The sequence below is a fragment of the Bactrocera neohumeralis genome, chromosome 2 (genome assembly GCF_024586455.1).
Source record: "Bactrocera neohumeralis isolate Rockhampton chromosome 2, APGP_CSIRO_Bneo_wtdbg2-racon-allhic-juicebox.fasta_v2, whole genome shotgun sequence".
NCBI classification, from domain to species: Eukaryota; Metazoa; Arthropoda; class Insecta; order Diptera; family Tephritidae; genus Bactrocera; species Bactrocera neohumeralis.
The window spans coordinates 85634337-85655456 of NC_065919.1; the positions used below are offsets into that span (position 1 = coordinate 85634337).

The window sequence follows — 21120 nt, forward strand, 5'->3', positions numbered from 1 at the left end:
ACCTACATATTTTGAAGACGGTAATAAAGATTTGTATTAAAATGCATAAAAATGTATATTTTTTAAAGTCCGGGTCAAATTTGACATTTATGTTAGCTTGTTCAGAGATAAACGAACCAATATGATAAATTTCGAGATGAATGAAATTTTGACTTAAAACTCGAAATTACTTTTTGTTCGAATTTGAGTACGCTTCATAGGGATATGAAATAAAAACTTTTACCTCTGTAGTTTATGAATCCGGAAACAAGATATATACCTTATGACATTAGCAAAAAACATGGTAATTTTGAAGCTGCGTAGTAGTTTTCTTGCACCTACATATGTATAGCTTTTAATTTAAGTCGCACTAATGGGAGACAAAACTACCGGAGCCGTAAATATGTATGTACATATGTATATGCATTTGCTATATTTAAAATTGAGAAAAAATTATGTTAACGTTGCATTTTCAAGGGCTACATTTAAGCTAAGTTTCGCAAAAATCTGTACTAATCAACAAAGGCTATCGCGAAACCATCTTAATAGCAAAACAGAGCGTATTTAAAAATAAATATTTAAATCTCTAAATGTGTTAATGCGGATGTGTCAGTAAGTGTTCCAGTTTACCTAACTACCAGTAATTTTTTTGTCAAACGATTTAAGTGTACATACATAGGTACATACATACATATGTTTTCTGTTTCCATGCGTTCTTTTTACCTTTTCTATTGACTAATTTTAAAATCAAATAGAAAAGCGGAGAAGCCGACCGGCAAAATCGGCATATTGAATGTAAATAGATGAACAAAAACACACGTATGCGTGCAAAAATAAGTTTCCACACTCGTGTTAAAAATAAAAGCGGTGTAGAGTATTTGTGTTATTATTATATGTATGTATGTAATTGATTTAGGATTTATAGGTCAAATTCATAACAGATTTTACTTTTTAAACTATGTCAAAAGTTGCAACCAACTTATGTCTATATACTTGAGCTGTTTCCTGCCACATACGCCCGCTGCTATTTTCCACAACCTGACTGCACACACACATATTAGAAGTACTTATAGGCAAATAAACAAAATGCTCAAATGATGACATCAACAATGCGCTGGCGAACGCTTATGTACACTCATTCATTCAAATGTACATACATATGCTATATGTATGTGTGAATGTGCATGCGTATATAAAAAGAGCAAACAAATGAAGAAATGAGTGTGCTGAATTATGAAGTGAGCAAGCGTGATAGTGGGTGACGGACGCCGTTTGCCGGCTTCTAGCTCAGCTAAAATGCATAAGCCACAAGCAATCCATTGAAACCGACAAGTATTTACCATCAACTTCAGCAGAAATTGTACGGCAAAACAATACATTTGCGTTAACGGTGCTACAAACAAATACATACGTACATATCTGCTGCTTGTGCGAATAATTACACACCGGCGTATACACAAATTCGCTCAATGCCATATTAACGCTTTTATGGCATACAAAAAAAAAAAAGAAATATCCACATAACAACATTGCGGTAATAGCGATTATTCACCATTAACTTTTGCAAATTTGGCAAGCACAGAAGACAACAACTAAATATTCATTTAAAAAATATTTAAGAACGACTTGAAAACGGATTGTCAATTTCGATAGTTTTTGCACTTTTTTGGGCAGTATAAGAGGCAAATAAAGAAGTCAAAGACTGAATGGCTGGCTTGAGTGGAGTGTGTTTATGGGCGTTAACCGATTTTCGAAAATTGAAAAATAGTAAGTATATGTATATGTATGTATGTATGTATATAGAAATCATAGCTTTGCAATTCATACATCATTACTCGTTGAAGTTGCGGACCAGCAAATACATATGTACATACATACATACATACCATACTTACAAATATGGAACATACAAATATGCCATTTGGTCGTAAAGCTAAATTAAGAAGGCACACAAATACTCTTGCTACTGAAGCTTAAGAAAATTTATTAGCTTCAAATATTGACGCTTTCAACTTTATTGTTTAATTATGCGTAGAGAAACAGCTGGCGACACTGGCAGCGATGCATATGCCTGCGACAAACTTATGACCACATTCACATCGATACAGTGACTCATAAAACAATTCCTAATTTCTTGGTTGTTTGTTTTCAATAAAATATAAAATATACATAAATTCATTTTTATATTTGCTTGATATTCGTTTAACTTTTGTGTACCTTCGAAATAAATTTTGTTCCTTTCTTTGTTGACGGAATATTTTTTACCACAAAATTCTCTTTTCTCTGTGGTGATCGCGGTGAGCAAGGTCAGTGCAGCATGGTGAGTAATAAATTTATTAAAGTCCATCTTAAACAGAACAGCTAAGGCAAGGTGATTGTAACATCGATGTTAACATCGGCATTCATCTTTTGTCATCGCGAAGGTCTATTCTATAATTTTTCGAATAATTCTCAAAAGGGTCCCAAATTCTTATTTTTTTATTATTAAAAATTTTACGCCAAACAAATCGCTAACGTTTAAATATAAGTTTTTTAGTGTCTATAAAGACAATACAAATTATAAATTTTGTAAGAAAAAAAGAAGGCTTTTAAACAAGAGATTCACAGATTGAAACACTATTGTCGGCGACTGTTTGCTTTTAATATTAGAATGGCGACGAGGAAATGGAGTGGAACAAATGAGAAGTTTTAACTGCGGCTCGTAACAACTAAGTATAAATTTCCGAAGTGAACCAAAGGTTGGGCATGAGTAACACTTACGTTATGACATTTATACTTTTCACTCATATGGACTGAAAGGCATACACAAAGACGAAAAGCAATGGAAATGCCAACCATAGCTTTTATCGATGGGCCATTAAGCCTTAAAAAGGAAAACACCATAGGCCGAAAATGAGCCAGCAAGTCAAGAAATGGCAATAAATACTTGGCGGCTACATTCAACACTTTATTATATTAAGTGCATTTATGAATGTACAAACAACTGAAAATAATGGTTTGCATATGAACTTTACTTATACAAATTTACAACGACTTATGTATGTCTGTGTGTACGTAAGTACTTTGTATAAAATTTATTTGAAAATGTGTGCGTGCACATTTCGTACTTTGCCAAATTAAGCAGCCAAATATCGTAATTTCTATTTTTAAATTTGCGCAACGTCGAAGTATTCGAGCGAAGAGACCGAAAAAATTAAGCAACAGACGAAGGCTTGTCATTGCCTCCACTGCCGGCTGCAAATATTGCTGCCACAACGCACGCAACAGCAACAGGGCATACATATGTATGTGGCATACGTGTGGATGTGCCTGTGAGCAAGCGATCGTAAAAGAGATGAGACTGACAGACAAACTGCCGTAGTGCCATATTGTCAGTCGGCAAGCCGTAAAAGCATTCACCGCTCGCACACTGCTGTGACTGTGAGTAATCGAAGCGTGTGGTGAAAGAAACGCAACAAACCAGCAAAATTCAATTGAAATTTTTACACGCCACCAACAATAGCAAGAAGAAACACCGAAACAACGACATAGACTTGTACTATCACATGAACGACCGGCAAATGGGAGATGGGGTGCCTCAAGAACCAACCCAGTGTAAGGGGAGTTTGGTCATATGAGTACATACATTTGTTCTAATGTGTGTACTTGCAAGTATACGTCACCTTAAGTAATGATCATGCGCATTATGAGTTAAGTTTTAGAATTTAATTTGTGTATTACATTGTTCCTTATGAACTGCGGTTCGTTGCAATGTGTCACTGCCACCACCATCACTACCACCACCAAATGCTTTTGGTAGGACAATTATAGCTAGAAGCAGCATTCAGCACTCACCGCCACTTCAAGCATTTCCACAACCGCCACGCATAAAGTGAGAGAAATTAGTCATCATTTTACCACACCTAATCACAAGTCAAGTATCCTTTTTTATACTGCATAAGCATACAAAGGTGCAGGCCAAATGGGTTCTTGTTGTGTGTAAACCAATGCAATACTGACTCTGAAAAAGGCGTCTCACTACTATTCGTGACCTTTTTGGACGATTGTATTATAAATGATATCACTACTAAGTTATTAGTCATATGTCAAAAGGCTGAAAGTGGCTTTTTGGACCACTCAAAAGTCTGGCACACCCCTTTCGTTTCTAGCAAGAAATCAATGTGTAGATTCAAAACGCTTACAGAAGAGCTTTATAGAAAATGAAGTTGTAAATAAATGATTGTAATAGTACCCACTAATTGCTTATGTACTCAGACACATATACACAAACGTATACGGTATAGCTGCATATGTACTTATAAGTACATAAATACGTATGTATGTATGTATGTATAGTATGTTCTTCATTTAATTGGCGTTACAGACGTCTTAGGCCTAAGGCCCACACTCATACAAGTGCATGTGTATTTTGACACTGTTCTCTAATTTGTTATGGTTGTAAATAACAAAGAAAATATTTTTGGGTATGACCGGAAGTTTCACCGAAATCCCAATAGAGTTGTAAAGAAGGAAAATAGTAGGTAAAATAGGCGTTGGCAAAGAATGAGAAAAACGTTTGAAATTGAAATATCATTAATCTTTTTGGATGTGCCTACTGTGGCGAAAAAAAAGTCATAGAAGCATTACACATATTTAAAATTATTACAGTGTGTTTATATACATACATACATATGTGGCGATTACTTGTAAGTAGGCAGGTACCATGTCCAGATAAGAATATGGAATAATGAAAAATCGTTTAAAACAATGGGAAGTAAAGTATCTGTCTGTACGTGATGTGATGAATATTCATAAACATATGTATATGTATGTATAGTATGTACATGTATAAATAAATATATATATTTGTATGTGTATATAGATATTTATATGTAAATAAATGTTAAAGATATGCCGGCATTGATACGCACGCCAAAACTTACATAACGTGTATGTGTGCAGCTACTGAAGCCGTCTTCAAAGCTGCAAAAAAATTATGACTAGCTTATATTTAGACCAAGACTTGCTTGTGGGTCTTTGTGATCACTATATAATATAAAAGTGTTACGGTTGTTGTTTTAATGGTTCAAAATTAAAGATACATACTTATGTGGGTGTTGGAAAGCGACTTAAGCCGACAACTACTCGTTGGTGCGTTGACTTGGCGCTACTATTTTAATGAACAAGAGACTTAAATATTGAAATATACCATAAAGAAAGCAACGTAAAATAAAAATAACGCTGGGATTTCGCTTTCGACAAACGAGTAATGCAATCATATAACGGACTGAGCTGTCAGTCAAATTTTGTTTATGACAAAACATAAGGGAAGGAAATGACTTTCACAGAAAATAAAAGCAACGAAGCTGAATGCCGAGATTTCATCTGAAAGCATACAAATTATTGTGAAAAAACCGTGAAAATGTCTCAACACCGCGATTTTCTTAAATAAAATCGTTGATTTTCGCCGAATAATAAATAACACTGGTGAAAGGTGATTGCTGAGCGGTGAAGATGGCATTGGTAAACATCACTTTGCTTTGCAGCAAACAATGACCATACTTACATATGTTCAATAATTCCTAAGGAATATAAAACATAGATCGAAAGAGTCGAATTGCTTTAATCAAATAGTCGGGAGTTCAGGGAAGTATTGACCCTATTCAATCTATTTTTAAAACACAAAGATACTATTATCAGCCGATATTTTCGGTCAAAAGTCAACTAAAAATATTGGAGTCCACATTTCCGCTATTTTGAGCTTGAGTTGGATTTGGATAGTTCTTGGTCATAAGGTGGCAGACTTTAAAGGAATTATTATTGCAAAGTTGTATCCCGTTATAATAATTTCTTCTTGATTTGGACTTGGAAAGTGAAAGAATCTAATGGAATTTAAAATTGTGCTATATGGGAAATAGGCGTGGCCACGTCCATCGTCAAATGTTTACTTCGGCTCCTATAAAGCTCTCTCACACCATCTCGGTATCTGTGGTACTTAGTTACTTATTTATCGGCCTTGTAGTAGATTTTAACAGTACTGTTATATGCAGAGTTAACGGCGTTATCTTCCGATTTCAACCATTTTTGCAGTATCGGTAGGGGTCCCAAAGAGTTTTGTTCTGAGTGAATTTGGCTATTGTAGCTTTAGTGGTCTAGGAAATATGTACATTAAACCTATTAGAGGGAGACCACGCCCACTTTTTCACAAGTGCCCCTTGCTACTGCGATCCACTGTGCCAAATTTGGGGTCTATATAATATTTTATTGCTTAGTTATGGCACTTTATACGCTTTCGGTTAATGGTGTTTTGAGGGCGTGACGCCGGTCTGATTATGACCATTTACGAACTCCGCCTTACCTTTTGCCGAAGAACATGTGTACCAAGTTTAATCAAGATATATTAATTTTTACCCAGGTTACAGCTTGCATGGATGGACGGACTGACAGACAGTCATCCGGATTTCAACTTCGCTTGTCATTCTATATCTATTTCGCTTAGTTTTAGGTGATACGTAAAACCTTTATGTAAATATTTTTTTAAATTACTTGCCAAATTTTAGCTAAAAAAATTACTTTCGGCATTCATAAATCATGTGATTATATCGGAACTGAAGATCATTTTAGCTATGTACATATGTATGTACAAATCAAAGAAAACTTATCAATAAATATAATAAATAAAAAAACTGCCAATCTTGTATATGTTCGTAGGTACTAATATCTAACAGAGAGAACTGAGACTTCCACACAGCAGCAAGCATAGTACTACAAAACGAAATTAAATTAGTATTGTCCACAGCAAATCGGCGCAATTTTTGCGAAATGACGTGGCCGCCGGTCGAAAATTGCGAATTGTGAATTGCGCACGACGAAAGTCGAGATACAAGCGAATTTTCGCTAGCGAAAAAAATAAAACAATTTAGTAAACGAATGGAAGATGAAAAATAGAATAGAAAAAAATAAGACCACAAAATGGAAAAGATACTTTGCTTGAATTGTGGAAAAATACATAGTGAGTAAAGAAGAGATGTAAAGCTATCCAGGTGTGCTGGAGATACACACGAATGTACATTTACCGGTGTATGTAGCTTAGTACGACCGAAGTTATGGTATATGAGAGTTAACGGTGAAGTACTGCTCTTGCTGATTACGTAGTTGCTGCCTTTTCGATATAGTAAAGCAATTCAGAAAATAGAAAGTTAATTACAAATACTCGAAAGGAAGAAAGAAAACTTAAATTCCAAAAGGAAAAGGTATCAACAAGCAAAAACAAAGAATCAAGGTTGGTTAACTGCACTGAAAATTGTGATTCATTAAGAAAACACTTTTGCACGTTGTATGTATGTGAAAAAATCATGTGTTTGGCTGAAAAGCCGCAAACGCAATAAGAACTGCACAAAAGAGACACAAACCATGTGCGAACGAAAAGTGTCGAAGTTGTTGCACTGATGTATGTATATGTACATACATATATGCGGTTATGTGTATGTATGTATATTTGCTTGTTCACATCTCGCTTTTGGATTGAAAATATGGAAATGTGTGACTATAAACTGGACCAATGTGTCGAAAATACCGATTGGTGTCGATGTACATACTATATGTAAGGAAATGTGCCTTTAGATGCGATGTTGTCTAGTTATAAGCCACAATAGCAGCAAGTGGATACTGAAAGTATTGCAAAACCGACTGATAGGGCACAACACATTTGCGTAGATATCAAATATTTAGATACGTGTAAATATAATAAAAGCAAAGCAGAAAAGAGAAAGGTAAAGCCCATGCTATAAAACAATATCTGGAGGTATAGAGGCAGCAAGTATGCATGTATCTCGCAAGGTATGTACACCAGATATACATACATATACACATATACTAGGTACGTGCAAATGAAAAGATTTACAACAACACATAATACAAGTATACACACACTCCAGTTCTAATAAAGTCAGCTGAGCTTTGCGCCAATGCACGACGTCAACCGCGTCGGCGACGACGACGACGACGACGTGCAATCGATAAAGCATTTTTAACCGTTTTTTGTGTTACCATTTTCCTTAATATTTTTTGCAGATTGTGAAAGTAGAATAGAAGTAGCAGCGAACTGTATGTATGTATGTATGTTAGTGCAGCAACGACTTGGAGAAATGTTGAGGAGATAAATGTGTTGCAACCACTGTCCAGCATAAATATGTAACGTAAAACGTTAAGAGTACAGAGTAATCATAATACGCTTAAAATTGTAGTGGCACGAAACAGCTTGGAAAGGTAATAAAGCACCTGACACAATGCTTGCCGTGTTGCTGGCGAGTACTAGTGGCTGGTGTTGTGTCTTGCGCACACAACTATTGTGGCTTCAACTTACTACTCGTGGGTATTTTGCGCTGGCTTCTGTCAGTAAATTCACCAAGTACATAAACTGCATAAAAATTATGCATACGAACATGCCATGTTGGTATTATATGGTAAAATTTATATACATATGTATATGTACATATGTAAGTAAAGTTTGAATAACGTCAGCTGGGAATTAGACTACTCAGACAAATGATAAAGTTTATTTAACGGAAGTTTGGTTTTTGGTACCGTTTTTGGTTCTTAGTCATGCAAACTGCCGCTTCAAGCATGTAAATTCGGTCTGCCAATGGTCGAAATTATTAAAATTTATGTTAATGCCATTATGTTTACACTAACAATTATATTAGAAGAAAATTATTCACACCGTTTTCAGGTTGGTTTAAAAAAACTACTTGCTATTGTTAGCATTAATAGGAGTACGGGTTTTCCCTAGAGGGCTGCAGGAATGTATATATATGTATGTTTGTATAATGCAATATTTTCTACATACATTTAATGATACTTGAAAGCTGCAGGCACAAGGCAATTGCGAATATAAACATGCAAAGCTGAGGAAAATGCAAATATGGCAGAAGCTACAATATGAAAAATATTCGCCGCTGTACTAACAGAATCTGTTATAGATACGTACATATGTATGTATTTTGTGCAGCGCATTCGCTACAAATAATTACACTCAAGTATTTTAACATCTTTTTGTTAGGACGATTTCAAAGTCATTGCCTCAGAACGACGCAGTACTGGTTGGTTTAGTATTTTTAAACATACATACTTTAACATAATTAAAATAAATGCAATTTACATTTTTTCTGATTTACATATATTTCTTATTTCTAGTCATGAAAACCTTTAATAGCCATTACTGTAATACTAGCAATGTATGCAATTAACCTCAAAATTCAATATTTAATAAAAGCTTATTTGCCTTCATTGCCAAAACGCTCCAGCGCACACTAATTAAAAATTGCGGTTTATTTTTTAAAACATTTACCTTTTCCAGACTCTAAGTAAGATTTACTTAATTTTATGTTTTTTATAGTATTATGCTTGCATTTGCTACCATTACAGTTAAATGGAATATCAAGCGTAAATATATTTAATACCAAGTCTCATCCAGAATAGCGAGAAACTGAGTATAAATGACTAAGAAACTAGAAATGAAATTACGTGCAACAACAAAATGTTTTTGCCGCCCTAATAACATAACGTGATGTTGCTTCACGGCAACAATTTGCAGCACACAAAGTCGCTTGGCAACAACGAAATCTACTTTCGCAACGGAGTTAAAATCTTTGTTTTATGCAATTATGCAGTGCCACAGGAATAAGAAATGTGCCCACTCAGCGAAATCCCTAGAGAAATCAATAAAACCTAGACAACTAGTTTAGCTTAAGTTTAACGCGAAGTGTCGGTATGTACTATGTAAGCAAGTTGCAAGTTTTAGGTTAGTGACAGGTGCACACCTTTCACTCTACTAACACTTCAAATTTGTGGATTTAGAAATGTGAAGGTTTATAAGAATAACTACTCATCAAAAACGCAAAAAATGTTATAATTTTTTTAAAGCTGGCATAAAAATATAAACTGCTGACAGGTTGTCGAAATACATATTTTATTATTTTATTGAAATATGTAGACTAGATTTCCAAAAAACGGAGTCTCAGCAAAGCAACTGAACCGATCTTTTTAACCATGTTTCGGAAAACTTTGACACTACATAAAAAATAGGTACTAAATCAGAAAATAAAAATGTAAGGTGCATGAATATATGAATAAAACGACGACAATAGAGAGAAAGAGATCAGCTGATATGATGAATTTCTTACCACGATATAGAGCAGGTCAGCTCGTTCAGTTGCATATGGTTCATTAAGTGAACTTCCTTCAGTAAATCAACAACCAATTGCCGAATATTGATGTGATGAGATGAGTTTAGGTCTCAATAACATCTATGCGTGACAAACAAATGATCTTATTTATTTTCGGAAATTTTAAAGATTTATTGATTGATTTATTTATTTTTTACATATATGTATGTATGCACATATGTACAAGTATAATTATAATATCTCAAGTTTCAAAGCAAAGCAAACTTTTCTTCCTCATTTAACAACCCTATTTTTACTCGTAGCACTATTCGACCCCTACGTCTTACGCCACTTTCATTTTGCCTTATTACATACATACATAATTCTTTTTTTAATTATCTGCAATTTTCACTGCAGGAGGGAAAATGTACATATAATACATGGTCTTAGTGGATGGCAGGCTGACTGTGCAACTGTTGCCATCGGCCAGCACAGCATCTTCCATTGCCTTCCGCGATGCAACTTGACGGCATCTAATTTTGAAGATTATTCCTATGTACTTTCGTCGGTTCGCTTTTCTTTTGCGCCTTTTAAGATAGAAGGTGAACATGGTGTGCGCCGCAGTATCTTCAAACTGTGGGTAGAAACATCGGATGAGTAGTCAGTCGCAAGATAAATGGCTTATATGCGCTGTGGAGCAGCGAGTGGTAAGTGCCAACACTGCGCTATATTTGATGTGCAGCATAGCAGAGTCATACAAAGGAACACTCTGTAACCAGATATGTACATATGCATATATCACTGAAAGACATGGTGCTTTATATACATATGTATGTATTTATGTTATAAAAAATATTTTTTATCTGCGCATTTGTGTATATGCATGTGCGTTGTTGCAATAACGCGATTTTATTACTTTTTTTGGGCTTTTTGCACAAGCTTCGGGTGCTCCTAACTCAAAAATTTATGGATTTAACAATTTATGCGTAAAAATTGAAATTTGTTTAATGATAATATGAAATAAAAAGAATTACAACGGAAAGTGTGATTATTCAGACTATTTTATTGACTCCATTGAAACAATATGTGTTTTATGAAGTGATATTTTCTTCACGCGACCGCAATGTATTCCCAAATCGTTGACAAAGTATACATATGCTACGGCAAATGAAAAAGTTGCATCGCAAATTGACAGCACTTTTCACGCCTGGAATAAAGTAAGCCGCTCTTATGAACTGTCAGGATTTTCAAACTTTGCTATCTTCTGCTTTTGGAGAAATTTTCGAACAGAACGTATTCTACTGCATTCTCGAGAATTTTCTATTGGCCAATTCTTACTGGAAGAGCAAGAGCACACACCTTTTGAACTATGTTTACCACTCATCGTTTTACTGATCATAGGTGTGTAGACATTTACATAAATAATATGCATATAACGCAGCCACATGCATTAATATACACTGTGCAGCTATTGAACTTGGCACTTGTAAAGTTTAAAAATACAAGAAATCGTATTTCAGCGTTGCAAAGGCGAAAGTAAATGTCTCTGGCTGCAACGACATCAAATGGATCCAAATTATAAAACAAATGACAACCATCAGAAGCAGCTAGAGGCTGACAAGCGAGGCCAACAGCCCGCAGCCTACAGCCGACTGTCGTACACGAAATGTCAAGACGTTAGGCTAGCCAAACAACACGACTAAAACAACATAAGAAAGGAGGGAGGAACAACCCACCGGCAGTGCAATCGCTAGAGTGCAACGCCTCCATAAGAGCAGCAATTTTGTATATGTAAGTATTTGAAATATAAAAGAACATTACTCTTATAAATAAGGCACGAAAGGAAGCAAAGGTACAGAATTCTTGTTGATGAATATGCGAATATTAATCCGCACGAATTTGAAATAGAAATTAATAGACAATAAAAAAGCTTTTGTCTGTGCTATCATTATCCTCTATGTGCTAGTAAATACAGCGAAGTTTTTAAGCGCATATGCGTATATTTATAATTTTATATATAAGGCATATGTAGATATGTACGAGTATATGCATGTATTGTCTCCTGCTGTTTGTTTGGACGCTCGTACGCTCGGTTGTTAGCAATATACCGGCAGCAGCCCACTGAATGATTAGGTGTCGTCCACCCGCTGAGCTATTTTTACAATACGCTGCGCGCAAGTTTTCGCTTTATATATCGTTTGTTGAGAGTCGAAGGTGCCACTAAAACAGATTGTGCATATCTACATACAAAATATATATTTATTTTGTTGGAGTGCGACGTCTAGTAGATGCTACAATTCAATTGAGTTCGACGATTGGCGATTTCTTCAATTACGATAGAGATGCGAATCTGCTTTCTCAATACTTTAATGAAAAACTAATGAGAAATGCATTAAGGCGTAGCACGAAAACTCAGATAAACCTTTCTGTAATTAATTAAAATAGAGCTTTTTGTAAATGTACTCTATTTACTTCCGCAACTGAGTGTGGGCATGCGAACGTTTTCAACTATCAGCGATTGACTAAAGTCCGGAAAAGTTTAATCTGAATTCAAAATTTATAGCATACTTAGGTTTAAAGTACATTTCCTTTCATTACAATTTAACCAATTTTGGTTTCCAATTAGTCTTTATTAATGCTAGTAGAGTAATTTTCAACTATCGATTTCTAAAGCAGCGTATTTATAAATTAAAGGAACAGGCGATGCATTGAGAGAATTTACGACGAAGAGAAGGTGATACGAGTATAACTTTTAAGCCGTGTGACGTTTGTCATAATAACCGTACAGTTATTGAGTATTATTAAATTTTTTTCAAAAATCTTGCACTTTTTCTTTACGCAAACGAATTGCACATCAAAACTGAAGAATCAGTGGCTGACACATTCGTCGATAATTCGTAGTAGCTTCCCGCTGCATTTTTTACAGGAGAAATTAATACATACATATATACTTGTAATATTTATATGTACATATGCCTACTATTGCATTCAATTTATTAAATTTGACCGATATAACAATTGAGCCAAGTACTTCTCGAATATTTTTTTCGTAGCTTAGAAGGCAAACCCACATCAAACCAACACAGGCACAGAAAAGCGGCTCCAAAGACGCAAATACTAACACATATACATACATATGTCTCTGTGTTCATATTTATAAGTACAGTGTTGAGCAGCGCCAACATGGTGTGCACTCATTAGGAGTAAAATCCAGTTAACCCACACACTGATAATTATTTTTGCAGACATTTAAGGTTTTGCGTTTTTTCTGATTTTTTTCAATTTTTTTTTTATTTTTTTTGAAGCAAGCGAAGCGTACATCTTTAGCAACAGTGGCACCAGCAGCAACGTCAAATGAAACCCGTTTTGGATACGAACAACAATGCAGAGTTATAATTTATTTTTGTCGTTTTTAGGGGGTTTTGGGCCGAGGCTGACTACACCATCATCGACTGAAAGTGGGTAGGCAGACCGGCCGGCAAGTACATTTGTATGTGATTGTATACACACATACAGGTGCACAGACAAACACATCAATGAACCTATACAAGTATTTACACATTTTCATTATGCTTGTATTTGTAGTAGCTTGTAGACACTTGGCTTGGTAAGTGAAGTTGTCTTGGAGGATTAATGTGGTTACCACACACAGGCACACGAATATTGCAGTGGAAATTGGTTCATATTTTTTGCTCTGTTGGTGGTGCCGTTTCAGCTGTTTCTCTGTTGTCATTGTTTTTGGGAGTTGAAGTTGCCGTCGCCATTACGGCAACTGTCACTGCTACAATCGCTATAGCTATTGTGGTTCGAGTTATTGCTGCTTGTTGGCATTTATCCCACGTACTCGTTGTTTGTGGCACATTTTTGCAAAACGAATATTCCAGCATACAGCAGTATATGGTTGGCCATGTCAATGCATGCAAATAATTCACTTAATTTCACGAACGAATCAGGCGGTTTTTAAAATCTGCACAAAACTACAATTGAATAGGTAAAATGTACCCATGGCTGCGAATATTAATTTTTTAAACCGATTTGAATGTAGATAAACGAATATATTGGTAAAATTAGCTTATTTGAAGTCAAATACTTAAATTATTATATGCATATGTATGTATACATACATATGTATATGTATATTATATGATGTGTAATAATAATTTTTAGAGTTGAAGAGTTTACTAATTTGAGTGCTGATCAGTGATTCATATGGGAAAAAAAATATATCAATTAATTAAATATTTTAAGATGGTTAAGAATATATTTAAGGTGATTCATGCATAAGGTTTTAGGGGAAAAAATAATACGGTACAATAATATTATTAAGTTATATATATTCAGTTATTTTTTTTTCTCATCGCCTCTTAACTCATTAATTTAAGCTTATATTTGCATCAGTTAATTAGAACTATACCAAACACCTCTTTGAATGGCCATTTAAACTCAGTTATGATTTGATTGATATTCTAGCCTCTATTACTCATCTACCAGTTTTAACTCTATGTAAACAATTTTACTTTCGGTCAGGTCTAATCCAACCTTACAATCATTGCAGGGTTTATATCGGGTGATTTTTTAAGAGCTTGATAACTTTTTTTAAAAAAAAAACGCATACAATTTGCAAAATCTCATCGGTTCTTTATTTGAAACGTTAGATTGGTTCATGACATTTACTTTTTGAAGATAATTTCATTTAAATGTTGACCGCGGCTGCGTCTTAGGTGGTCCATTCGGAAAGTCCAATTTTTAACGGGCAATTATCTTCAAAAAAGTAAAATTCTTTGAAGACAAATTTCCGAAGTAAATGTCAAACCAATCAACGTTTCAAATAAATGCAGAGCATTTTTAAATGAAATTTCTTCAAAAAGTGCGTTTTATGTAGTACTCCTCAAATGTGTATGTATGATCTGTGTTATTGATTTGAAAGCGTTAATAAACTAATGTACATACACAGATATTGACTGTCAAAAATTTTATTTACTTACTATTTAATTATCCCCCAGAAATTGTTAAATTACAGTAATTTGTACATTGCTTTAACACCGTAGCAGCAGCGCTAATTGCAACAAAGCTCAAAACAAGCGTTTAAAATGTATCAAAAGAAAAAGTGTCTGAGCGCAACATTACTATCTATTACGCTCCAAATACGAGGTATTAACTAATTTTATTTTTTTTTTACTAAAATTCCAAATATACATATGTATCGCATATGTCAAATATATTACATATGTAATTACACACAGTATTGAAAAAGAACATGAATGCTAGGGTACCTTTGGAATGTGCTACTCTATGTGCAAGAAGGTGTGACAAATATTAAATAATGTATATCATTATTAAAAAAAAAAGTTTTTAAAACGCTGAAATAAGCCATATTTTAATAGATATAAAAAAATAGATAGATATAACTATAAAAACCATGAAGTCAACATTTTCGAAAATACATAGAATTTTTATGACACCATCTATTGAAATAACGAACCGCTATCAAAATAGATAGCGGCTTAAATAAGTCGAATAAAAATGTTGTAGTACGTGAACTCTATTTTTATTTTCACAATGCACATTATTCTTTTTTGTTTGGTCTTTCATTTTTTGCATAATCTTGTCGTTCATATTTTGTTGATAATTTATAAAGCGATACACATGCATACATGTCGCAGCGTACGAGCGGATGATTCATTGTAAAATGAATGGGTGATTTTGTGCTTCTGGTTTGATCAGCAGTAAAACAGTCGCGCTGAAACTTGATTCCCATTCAACGCGGCGTTCATTCATTTAGTCATTCGCTACCTATTGTCTAGCCAGTATTAGTTTTGCGCAGCCAGAAGGCCGATCGCCCAGTTGCTCAGTCCAATCCAATTCAATTAACATCAATCTAATTTTCTAAAAATGAGTGCCGTAGAAGGCTTTCTAGATCAGATCAGATAAAATAGTAACGTCAAACAGATGAGTGGCGTGGGTAGAAAAATTCGTATGGCGGTTGGTTACGATGCTTCATAATATAACCGGCTGCCGGTTTGGAATAATACTGGGAATTTTTTATGTAAATCGACAAGCTTTACAAACATTATGGCTCATGCCTTAATTAGTACGAAAGTAATTTTTAATTAACTTTAATTTGATACATCATGCAATAAGAAATGTTGACTTTCAAAAAGTGAGATTTAGTTCTTCTATGACAAACCCAAAGTACAACAAAGCAGATGGATGGTACAGTAACTATTTTGTATTGGCATGTAGCGTATTTCTGAGAAAAGCAGCCAAACAAAAAAAGGTACATAAGAGTATATTGTGGATTTATTGAAACTTAACTTACTATGTATCTATGTATTTCTTTTTTTCAAATACTAGCACAATATACAACACTGCTTTCAAACAATGAGGCAATTTCAATACAAACTGTTATGGATTACTTTGTTATATAGTATGGTATGTACACATACCAATATATGAAAAGTATTTGTACAACCTAATCGGAATAGTTAATTATTTTCCACTTCATTTATATTATTTTCAATTAATAAGTCTAAAAATTAGTCAAAGCAATTGAAGTGTTCGCCCAGTTGAAAGAAATGGCTTCTCAGAGATAAGGGCTTTTATTGTAAGTGCCTCAATTATGATAATCACACCGAAGCGAACGCTGAAAGCGACAATGTCACTCTACCTTAGGCCTATGTTTATATTAACAATTTTTGTTTTCTTTTAGGCATTCATTCATTGAATTTTTGTTTACAAACAAAGTTGTTCATCTATACATACAAGCGCACATACACATCTTCCATAAGTTACCACTGATAATGGGCACATACGTTTGTTGTAAAGGAATACAGGCACGGCACGTTCATATAGGCAAAAGGCATTTGCCTAGGGCCCAAGAATTTTAAGACGATATTTTGGCAAATTTTATTTATTCGTTTATATGTATATTTTTTAATAAAATTACCTGAATAATTTTCCAATAAATTTGTTGAACTTTGTTGCTAAGGCAAAATAAGCTAAGAAGGGGTGGAGAATTCGGCTTTTGCATAGGGTGGTAAATTAGCTGCCGTTTGTTTAAGTAAAAAATAATCAACTTTGATGAAACACTCCTCCTCTTATATGTCAAATTCTTTCCATTCATTTTTTAGTACAAACTTATACTCATTAAAAGATAAATAGATATACTAAGTCTTACATGCCCTTAAAAGCGCAAAGCGAAAGTGTTAAAGTGAAGGAATGAAAAGCAATGACTAAAGGAAGTTTGATAACAATATGACCTAATTCACTAAACCACTTCATATGAGTTTCATATAACAACAAAAACTACAACGCTCATTTACATATATAAAAACATTTTTCTTAGGAATACACCACATACATACATATGTATGTATGTAAGTATCTACATATGTATGTCATAAATAGTGTGACTGCAACACCGTATGGCATACATATAAACAATTTTTAAGAATTAATGGGACTTCGAGATAATAATCGGTATGCACTTGCATATGACCAGCTTTTATTTACCAGGAAAGAAATACATAACAAAGTTATATACATGAGCTTTATTCACATATGTACATACATATGTATATCCTGAAGAAATATTAAATAACCATAAGGTGAGTTTAGAAAAATCGTATCAACAGTTCCACCTCGCGGAGTTACTAGGAGAAATTAAGCTACCAATTTGAACCCTAAAACTATTTTGTAATTTCGTAATATGTATATGTAGATAATACATAGCAACAATCACTAAAGATGTACATTCATATAAACCTAAATGTGGGTATGTTTTGGTGTTTCAATATGCATACTTATGTACAATAATATACAATACATATGTATATATACTTATGTATGCATGTATATATATTATAATATTATTATGAACATATACATGCATAACGAATACAAACATACTTGAAAACCAAACAGAGCAATCGAAGTAAGACTTTCATATGTATAAGCGAAAGGCTACAAACACCTTAATCGCCCATACCTTACTCTGCACTAATACTCACTCAATATTTAAATAAATAAATAACTTTACTCCTATTTATTTTTTTTGCAAGAACAATGACAGCATGTACCTTGAAGGCGAAACATCCAGTATCAACTCGTAACGAGAATGAAAACGAGTTTGAAGGACGATTTCACCTCACTTCGGCAAAAACTCCGATTGTTGTGAGCAAACTGCAGTGTAAAGCAGTATACCAACAAATTTAATGATTTATCCCATGCAAACAGGCGGAAAAGTTTATTCCATAACTAAGATATTATAAAATAAACCCTAATATTGTATGTATGTATATTTGCAGATATTTATATGGTAAGAAAATTTAATAAAAATTACAATGTATGAATAAATGAAAACAAGAGAGTGCTACATACCTGTGAGAGGATTCCATCATTTGAAGATATTATTAAATCATCCATTTTTTGCTCAAGCTCTTCTGTTGTTTCACTTAGTGTTGCTTGTTCTTTGGTTTCTTCGATTAGGTGTTTCTCTTCAGTTGATACAGGAGAAGGTGATATTATATCAGCATCGATTGATTTCTGTGTAGGCGTAAACTCTGGTGCGAATATATTCAAAGACGTAGGCGAAGCATCGAAAACAGTACCTGGCTCACATTCAAAAGTGTCAGGTGCAGAGTTTCGGTCACTTTCAAATGAAGGACCACCGATGGCAGATTTTTGTTCCTCCACATTAGGGATTTGAATTTCGTCAGTATACAAATTCGGTTCATCAACGGAAGTTAAGTCAATACCCGATGCAAGTTGATTACGAGCTTCAGAGGAAGTACTTTCTAGATAAAACGATTCTTGCATATTTGCAACGTTGTCCATATCGATCGGAATTTGTGGAATATCCTTCACTGAGGAATGTAATTCGTTTTGTAAGTTCATTTGCATTTCTTCCGTAGACGGCGAATGCGAAATATTTTCTTTTTCATCTACATCAAGCAACTCTTTCCCCTCAACGGTAAATCCTTGATGCGATGATTCCTCAACAAATGAGTTGTTCAAATCTATTGGTAATGGTTGTACCGTATTAAAGACATCTTCGATAATTTCAACATTTTCTTTAGGGTTCTCATGAGTTTCCTCGATTTTTTCAACATCAACCGGTTGTGAGTCTGTATCTAAATCGACAGAAGTCTCGGGACCATGATCGATTAAGTTTAATGGCGATTGACTGAGTATATCTGAACAATATTCATTCGCATTTCTTTCTAATTCAAGCATATTCACGCTATAACTATTGAGACTTTCCAAATGTTCTTGAATTAATTGAGGATCTTGTTGTGAGTGCTCTACCGTACCCACAGCAATCAAATCATCTTCTTGTTCCAATTCATGCGGACGTTTTGCAGCTTCGTGCTCAAAATCATTTTCTTCTGGTAAAGCAATAGCGTCCAAGTTGGTTTCAGCACTTCCCTTGCGTGGGCTCTGAGCAACAAAATCATCATCGCCCAGTAGGTGCCGTGGAAGTGAGTTTGGTTGTGTTCGTATTGGTATTTCCTCAACACTATTTGAAACATCTTCATCAACAACAAATTCTTTATTATCGATAGTTGGAGAAGTAGGGTTTGATCCAAAGTTTGGAACAAATTCTATTGCATTCGGATTTAATTGAGAGTGCATTTCTGATTCATAATCACTATTTCCAGTTGTTTCCTCGAAAGGAATATCACAATGGACATTGGTAAGTGATGGAACGTTATTTTCTTTGTCCTCATTTGAAAAATCATCACTCTTTATAATATTGTCTTCAATTGGTATTTGTTGTAATTCTTGCTGTGGAGCACTCTCACTAAGGCTATTTGTTCGATTAGTATTATTGGTTGCCAACGAACTAGGGTCGTCCTCTTCGGTCTCATCCGCCATGCTTCCTATATTAGTACCTTCGTCCAACAGATCTTCAACTTGTTTTGGTATTAATTGCTCTTGTGGTATATGTTCAATTTGCATTTGCACTTGCAACACACCGGTATCTGCATAGCCGTCTTCACCGGCTGTAGAGGTAGTATTTGAAGTTGTTGAAAAATCACCATCATTTTTTATTACTTCTACGTCGACTTCTCCATTCTCTTCAATGCCGGTTGCGGCATTGTCAGCGTCTGCGTCAACTGCGGCTGAAATGCCAACGACACCGTTACCAACTTCGTGATGGTCTAGCAAAAGTATATCGGCACCGACATCACCATGCTCGTATCCATATCCATGCCCGTTGCCAACTTCCTCTACGCCTTCCACGTCTTTACAAGCCACACTGGCTTTCAACTGCTGCTGTTGCTGTTGCTTTTCGCTCTGCTGCCCTTCTTTGATATATTTCCATTCCTCTTCATCATGCTCTTCATGCACTTCAAATTTTCCCCCAATCTCATCTACAGCAACATTATCACACACACCATCACCACTATCCATCTGCAAATTCTCCATTAAATGTTGAGAATTTTGCAAAAAATTGTCCAAATGCGCATTATCCTCGTGCTCCATTTTAACGTTACGTTTTTATCCGTACTTTCTTATTCCCTTTTACTTTGTTCACGCCTACTGGACCTTATTCTCTTTCCTTCTCAGCTCGGACTATATTTGTCTGAATTTAAATAATTAAACGTCACACGAACTTTTAACACATACAGTTCAAAAATTGCTCAATGTTCCCCGTCTAAATTTAATATTTTCAACTTTTTCCCCAACAAACTTTCTGTATGAGTCTTCACAAATTTGCTGCACTTTTCGCACTGTGGAGATTTCAAAACCGACCGAAGAACACACCCGGCAAAATTATCCAACTGGCGCACGAACCAAATGGGCGGCACGAAATACATTCGTTTATAGTGTTGCCACCATCTTATACACTAATTTTCTCGACGGTCTTCCCCATGTTTGCAAGAAACTATTAAGTTAAGGCGCTAAGTTAAGACAGAAGAATGCAACCGGGTGATAACAGAGAACATATAACATTTAGAGGGTGTATATATGAGCATATTTATGTAAATTT

At 34.7% G+C, this 21120-nt stretch overlaps 1 protein-coding gene across 1 annotated transcript in view; it reads right to left on the reverse strand.

The window, feature by feature from the left end:
- Positions 1–20901, reverse strand: part of LOC126751208 (205 kDa microtubule-associated protein) — a 33014-nt gene extending 12113 nt beyond the window's left edge. Inside the window, exon 1 of the mRNA XM_050461267.1 lies at positions 18504–20901. Within this exon, the coding sequence (XP_050317224.1) occupies positions 18504–20612 (2109 nt within the window). The 5' untranslated portion in view covers positions 20613–20901. The remainder of the gene's footprint in view (positions 1–18503) is intronic.
- Between the last annotated feature and the right edge of the window lie 219 nt (positions 20902–21120).